This window comes from Oncorhynchus mykiss, chromosome 3 (assembly GCF_057628025.1).
Source record: "Oncorhynchus mykiss isolate SJ-2025 chromosome 3, ASM5762802v1, whole genome shotgun sequence".
Taxonomy (NCBI): domain Eukaryota; kingdom Metazoa; phylum Chordata; class Actinopteri; order Salmoniformes; family Salmonidae; genus Oncorhynchus; species Oncorhynchus mykiss.
Window position 1 is genome coordinate 12,923,025 of NC_143024.1, and position 6,390 is coordinate 12,929,414.

Here is a 6,390-nt window from a genome sequence, read left to right on the forward strand (position 1 = left end):
CATTGTAGCTAAACTGAATGTGTAACATGTCTACGCAGGGCCCAGCTGTAAAAGACACCTTGGTCTCAGTCTGTGTTCCTTGTTGAAATAAAGGTATAATAATATGATCCATTCATGGCTTTAGTTGTGTCTTGATCATGTGAATAGTCTACGGAGTTTTCTCCTATATGTCTGTCTTTATGTGACGACATCTTTTCTGTATTAAAATGTGATTTCCACAATCAATAATCATAAACAGTGCTTCACTATAACTACGTTTGACAATGTGGTACCATTATCTTGCACAAACAGTAAGACGACTATAGACAGAAATCAATGCAGTAATGTTTTATTAAATAAAGGCTCTGATTAAAATAGTAATAAAATCTGGCATTTGGCTAATTCTTTTTCCCAAAAGCTTCTCTGAATGGTTTGGAGACGGCTCTGGAGATAGCTCGTAACACCCTGACTATGAGAGGGCGTTTACGGGACTGGGACTCCTGGGGAGCAGGGGCCAGTGTGGTTGTCAGGTCCTCTTTGGGTGGGGAAGTGGATGGAACCTCACACTCAGCATCTGTGAAAATAATATTTCATAATCAGAAAATGAATGTGTGTATCTGTCTGTCCGCCTGTATCTGTAGTCACCGTTTTAACAAGCTGGCCATAGGGTGATACATCAATATGACATTATCGATGCTTATCACTTACCCTGTGAAATACGAGTCTCTCTGAGACGTTTGGTAGGCAGAGAATCCTGTTCAGGGTGGCTCTTTGGTTCCCCCTTTGTCTTGAACAGCTGAAGACAAAACACATCAGGACAACTGAGCATGTGTAAAATATATGGCATGGATCCCAAAAGGCACCCTATTGGCTACTTAAGGCACTACTTTTGACCCATCGAGGGCCCATCGAGCTCTGGTCAAAAGTAGTGCACTATATAGGGAATAGGGTGCAATTTGGAACACATCCATTGACTCTCTCTCCCATGTGTATTAGGATTGTATTACAGCGGCCTCACTCAACCTCCTAAAGACAATGACAACAGCATTGTTCTAATGCAGAGACAATAGGGGTTTAGTGAATCTGTAGGGTACATTTCAGCCCTGCCTTACAGAGGTAATCTAAAGACACTGAGCCCTCTACCTTAATCCTGATCTTTGGAATCTTGACAATTTTGGGTAGGAAATGCCACTTCCTGTTCTTCTTAGTCTCTTCCCCCCTGGCAGAGGGAAGGCGGGCCATGCCGTCAGCCTTTACATCAGCCGGGCTAAGGCCCCTGGCAGGGAATTCCTCAGTAGCATTAAGGTCAGCCACAATACCATGAGTGATGTCACTTGCGGCATTGCTGGTGTCTGAGTAAGAAGAGCAAGCTGGTGTGACCGACCTGGGTACAATAACTGGGAGAAGAGGACGCAACAATGGAAATCAGTCACTGTGTCCCAAAAGGCCTTCTCTTCCCTTTATAGTGCACAACTTTTGAACTGGGCCCATAGGGTCTGGCTCTGGTCAAAAGTAGTGCACTAAATATGGAAGAAGGTGCCATTTTGGACGCAAACAGCAAAGTTCACATCATAAAATGCAATGTAGTGAGCATCATGTTACAATGAAGTCCTATGCAGATGAAGAGGTACTTTCACTTACCATCCTCCATTGCAGACTTGGACAGATCAGTCAGGCTGTCCATCACCATGTCTGTCATCAACTTGATGACCTGATCCAAAACCCTGTCAGCGGTGGGTGGCATAGGCCTAACCACACACTGCCCCAGGAGTCTGCTAACAGAAGTCTGGGCAAAGCTGTAAACGAGCTCTGACGCATCGTCCTTTGACAGCTTCCTCAGTGCTGGCTTTGGCAGCGCTGGTTGAGAGAGGCTTCTGTGGCCAGTCGTGGATTGAAGCTGGCGGCTTATGGTTATCTCCTGAATGAGACCATGGACCTTTGCGATCAGGTTGCCAGACGCATCTTGAAGGGCTTCAATTGACAGGAGTCTATCCAGATGTTCTTCTGCTGAAGTCATCTCTGGGTCGTCTGTCTTCAATGTGTCCATTATAGTTTTCACTATGAGACTGGTGTCAGATATGTTTATTTCTTGTTGATTCACAAGCGCTGACTGTGAACCTGTCTTGTCCATTGCGTTAGAGGTATGGCATTCTGTCCTTGTGAGCTCATTGGCAGCACTCATGTCAGGCAACAGGTCAAGGCTCTCCAGTAGAGAGTCTAACATGTTAGTGGTTATCAGACGCTCCTCCCTTGCATTCTGCCCAACAGATGAACTCTCAGAGTTGGCCAATCTGCACTTGATCACATTTAGGATCAAGCTGAGCGTCTCCTTTGCAGTTTTGCTAAAGCCTTCTTGGCTGACTGCCACTGTTCCGTCTTGTAGAGCCACAAGAGGTTCACAACTTGCACTCAATCCACTACCATGGAGAGGAGAGGTTCTCTTCAAACTGGTGTCGCTCACAACTGACATACTCCTGGTAGGCAGAGTGACATCCTCACTGCATGTGTCAATTACATGGTGGTCTGTGGAGGAGCCACTCGAAGACACAAGGGCTTTAGACCTTTTAGTCAAACTGACTTTTGAAAATGGCTTCTCACTTCTCACAGACGGAGGGCGGCTCCTGTCCTTAACAAGAGCAGTGTCAGGGGACTTTGAGCATCTGAGTGTCTCCACAGGGGTGGAGTCCAGCACATCTTTGGCTGTGGTGACTGACACGGGTGGAAAAGACAAAAAGACGTTCAGTCTATCCTTTACTCTGTGGTACATGGTATGAGCAGCATCCAATAAGGTGTCAAAGACAACTCTGGGATTGAGCTGGGACTGCAGCTTTTTCTCTCCTAGTGGGAAGGAGTCTGTGTCCTCCACTGTGTACCGGGATAGACTTTCAAGGTCTTGCATGATCATATTCACTATATCTTCAGTTGTAGAAACCACATGGTGTGAGAAGGTGCTGCTAGTCATGCTCTGTGGCAAAGAACAGTTGGCTTCGCTAGCAGCTCTGAGAATGGCCTCACGCACAATCAGTTTGGCCGTAGCTTGGAACTCAGCACTGTGAAAGCTCTGGATGGAAATGTTAGAGGATCTGCTGGCTGCACTACGAGATCGCGTGAGCCTGGCAATCTTGGCTGACGTCCCGTCACTCGAAATGGTGAGGCTCTCTAATTTCGAAATTATAGAGTCCAACTTCTGGTTGAAGTCGAAGGATGCATTTGACATGCTCTCGCATTTGACTTCCTTTGAAGTCTCCACCCTCAGCACCGAGATCACCTGTTTGATGACCCCTTTAGTGCAGGTGTCGAGGGTGAGCTGGTGGGCTGAGGACATTGAAGAGGTATTACTGTCTGTCTTCTGTACAGGAGATACCTCCACAGTGGTCTCAGTTACAAGTAGTCCAGTGTCATATAACTCAATTTGCACAGGAGTATTTTTTCCCTCAGTGAGAAGGTGAGAGGTGAAAAGCTTCCTCAGTTTGTCCAGGGTTTTGGTATAAATCTTCTGGGAACCTGAACTCACTTCCATCCAGAACATTTTGCGACCTGATTTCGTACGCATGGAGGTCTTATTGACCTCAGATACCTCATGCAGGTCGGAAATAATTCCACCAAATAGATCAGAGGATGCATCCTCAATATTCTCAGAGGAAACGCAGACAGACAGAACTTCTGACAGTTTCCCAGTGTCGGTTTTATCCAGCACGCTAGTATATGTCACAGCTGCATCCTGAATGACCTGAGTGATGCATTGCTCAGCTTTGACGATATACCCCTCCACTGGTTGACCATGGAGGATGTCAACTTTATCAACAGGGAGCACATTCTGAATACTCACATTCTCCTCTGATGGGCGTGGGCTGTTGAAGATAATGCTCTCAGTGACCATGTTAGAGGAGGCGAGAGATGAGTCGAGAAGCAGAGACCTGTATATTGTCGAGGTGGAGATCTCTGGGTGCTTAATCATAGCAGCCTCCTCCAAAATGGCCGACGGGCCCTGGAGGATGTCAGAAATATCCATGTCCTCAATGCTCTCTACCAGAGACGATAGTAGGTCTCTGGCTGACAGGTCGGTTGGTCTCTGGTTCTCGAGCTCCATTTTGATTGCTTGACAGACCGTTGCTGCAGCAACAGCAGAGCTACAACACAACTGCTTCAAGGTGGAGTCAGAAATAGATGACAGATCTGTCATGGACATGGTGGAGAGTTGACTCTCAGAGACAAAGGGTCTGAGTTTGACAGACACCTGTCTGACCAAGTCCCCAGCAAGAGCTCTCATATCTATTGCTCCACTAGCTGAGTTGTAGGAGCAGGCACTCTGTGGCCTTGACGGGCTCCTGCTATCCAAAAATCCTGTTATCCCAAAAACCTCAAGTACAAGATCCACAACATCGGATGACACTTCTGACATTCTGTTGTGGGACAGAAATTGACTTGGATGAACGGTGCCTGCATTCAGAGTCCAGTCGCAAACAGAGTTGTCGGACTGACTCTGGACTACTGGAACTAGACAGGTTTCACTTGGACCTTGGCCAAAGAGTTCTGCCATTTTGAGCAGAACTGATCTTAAGACCTTTGACTTGGAAATGTTCAGCAGTGGGTCGTTGTTGGACAGTCTGGTGGACGGTCTGCTAGCCGATCTCTGAACAACTAGGCTTTGTATTTCTGCCGAAACGGCAGTGAGAAAATAGGTCAAGGGGCTGGTCGCTCGTCCCTTGTTTCCTCCGTTGGCTTTAGCCTTAAAGATGCTATCTATGATGATGACTATAACCTGTCCAGCCAGAGGACCCAATATGGCCTCAAGCTCCCTCTCTAACTCAAGGGGAGACTTGTAGCCGTGCGCAATATGCTCTATGGCATGGGAATACATCTTAGCAGACACCATGCTTAGCATTTCTTGGGCAAACTGCTGACTTGCTGAGATACTACCAGACAGCGGACCTAGAGTTCCCTGACTGAAACTTCGCATTAGCTCAGCCAATCTGGAGTTGAGAAGGTTCATTACCAACTCTACAATACCCATCATAAACCTGGTGTCCGTTGGTATTTTGACAGGTCTGTATTTCTCCCGTCTACTCCAACTGGATGACAGTACGATGCCACTCTGCGACTGGCCTCTCTGGACCATGTTGAAGACAGAATCCTCAGAGATTCCAAACACAGAACTCAGTGGTGCCGAGTGGGGTCTGTGTCTCATCTCTCTATCACCACCCTCAGGTGAGGAGACATATCGCTCTTCATCATCACTCAGCAAAGAGGTCATGGACCTGCAGAATGCACAACAGAAATGAATAGTACATGATAACAAAATACAACATATGATCCAAGAATTTGGAAGTACCTAAGTAGTATTTCTCTCTAGGTGGATCTGGAATGGATATTTGTACTTATAACAAGGGACATGGGAATAATGTTTTTAGAAAGACCTACAAGAAGAGGAGGGGAAAGGGGTAAGTACCTATGAGAGGAGGGGATAGGGGTGAGTACCTGTGAGAGGAGGGGATAGGGGTAGGTACCTATGAGAGGAGGGGATAGGGGTGAGTACCTGTGAGAGGAGGGGATAGGGGTAAGTACCTGTGAGAGCAGGGGATAGGGGTGAGTACCTGTGAGAGGAGGGGAAAGGGGTAAGTACCTGTGAGAGGAGGGGATAGGGGTGAGTACCTGTGAGAGGAGGGGATAGGGGTAAGTACCTGTGAGAGCAGGGGATAGGGATAAGTACCTGTGAGAGGAGGGGATAGGGGTAAGTACCTATGAGAGGAGGGGATAGGGGTGAGTACCTGTGAGAGGAGGGGATAGGGGTAAGTACCTGTGAGAGGAGGGGATATGGGTAGGTACCTGTGAGAGGAGGGGATAGGGGTAGGTACCTTTGAGAGCAGGGGATAGGGGTGAGTACCTGTGAGAGGAGGGGATAGGGGTGAGTACCTGTGAGAGGAGGGGATAGGGGTAAGTACCTGTGAGAGCAGGGGATAGGGATAAGTACCTGTGAGAGGAGGGGATAGGGGTAAGTACCTATGAGAGGAGGGGATAGGGGTGAGTACCTGTGAGAGGAGGGGATAGGGGTAAGTACCTGTGAGAGGAGGGGATATGGGTAGGTACCTGTGAGAGGAGGGGATAGGGGTAGGTACCTTTGAGAGCAGGGGATAGGGGTGAGTACCTGTGAGAGGAGGGGATAGGGGTAGGTACCTTTGAGAGCAGGGGATAGGGGTGAGTACCTGTGAGAGGAGGGGATAGGGGTAGGTACCTATGAGAGGAGGGGATAGGGGTGAGTACCTGTGAGAGGAGGGGATAGGGGTAGGTACCTATGAGAGCAGGGGATAGGGATAAGTACCTGTGAGAGGAGGGGATAGGGGTAGGTACCTATGAGAGGAGGGGATAGGGGTAGGTACCTATGAGAGGAGGGGATAGGGGTGAGTACCTGTG

General features: G+C 48.0%; 1 protein-coding gene across 1 annotated transcript; it reads right to left on the bottom strand.

The window, feature by feature from the left end:
• Positions 1–304: 304 nt before the first annotated feature.
• LOC149984382 (uncharacterized) lies at positions 305–5,355 on the bottom strand. Its single transcript, XM_090221117.1, has 4 exons — positions 1,621–5,355; positions 1,123–1,331; positions 688–775; positions 305–553 (listed from the first exon to the last, which is right to left on the bottom strand). The coding sequence occupies exons 1-4, from the start codon at positions 5,231–5,233 to the stop codon at positions 378–380; spliced, it is 4,086 nt and encodes a 1,361-aa protein (XP_090077243.1). The 5' UTR covers positions 5,234–5,355; the 3' UTR covers positions 305–377.
• Between the last annotated feature and the right edge of the window lie 1,035 nt (positions 5,356–6,390).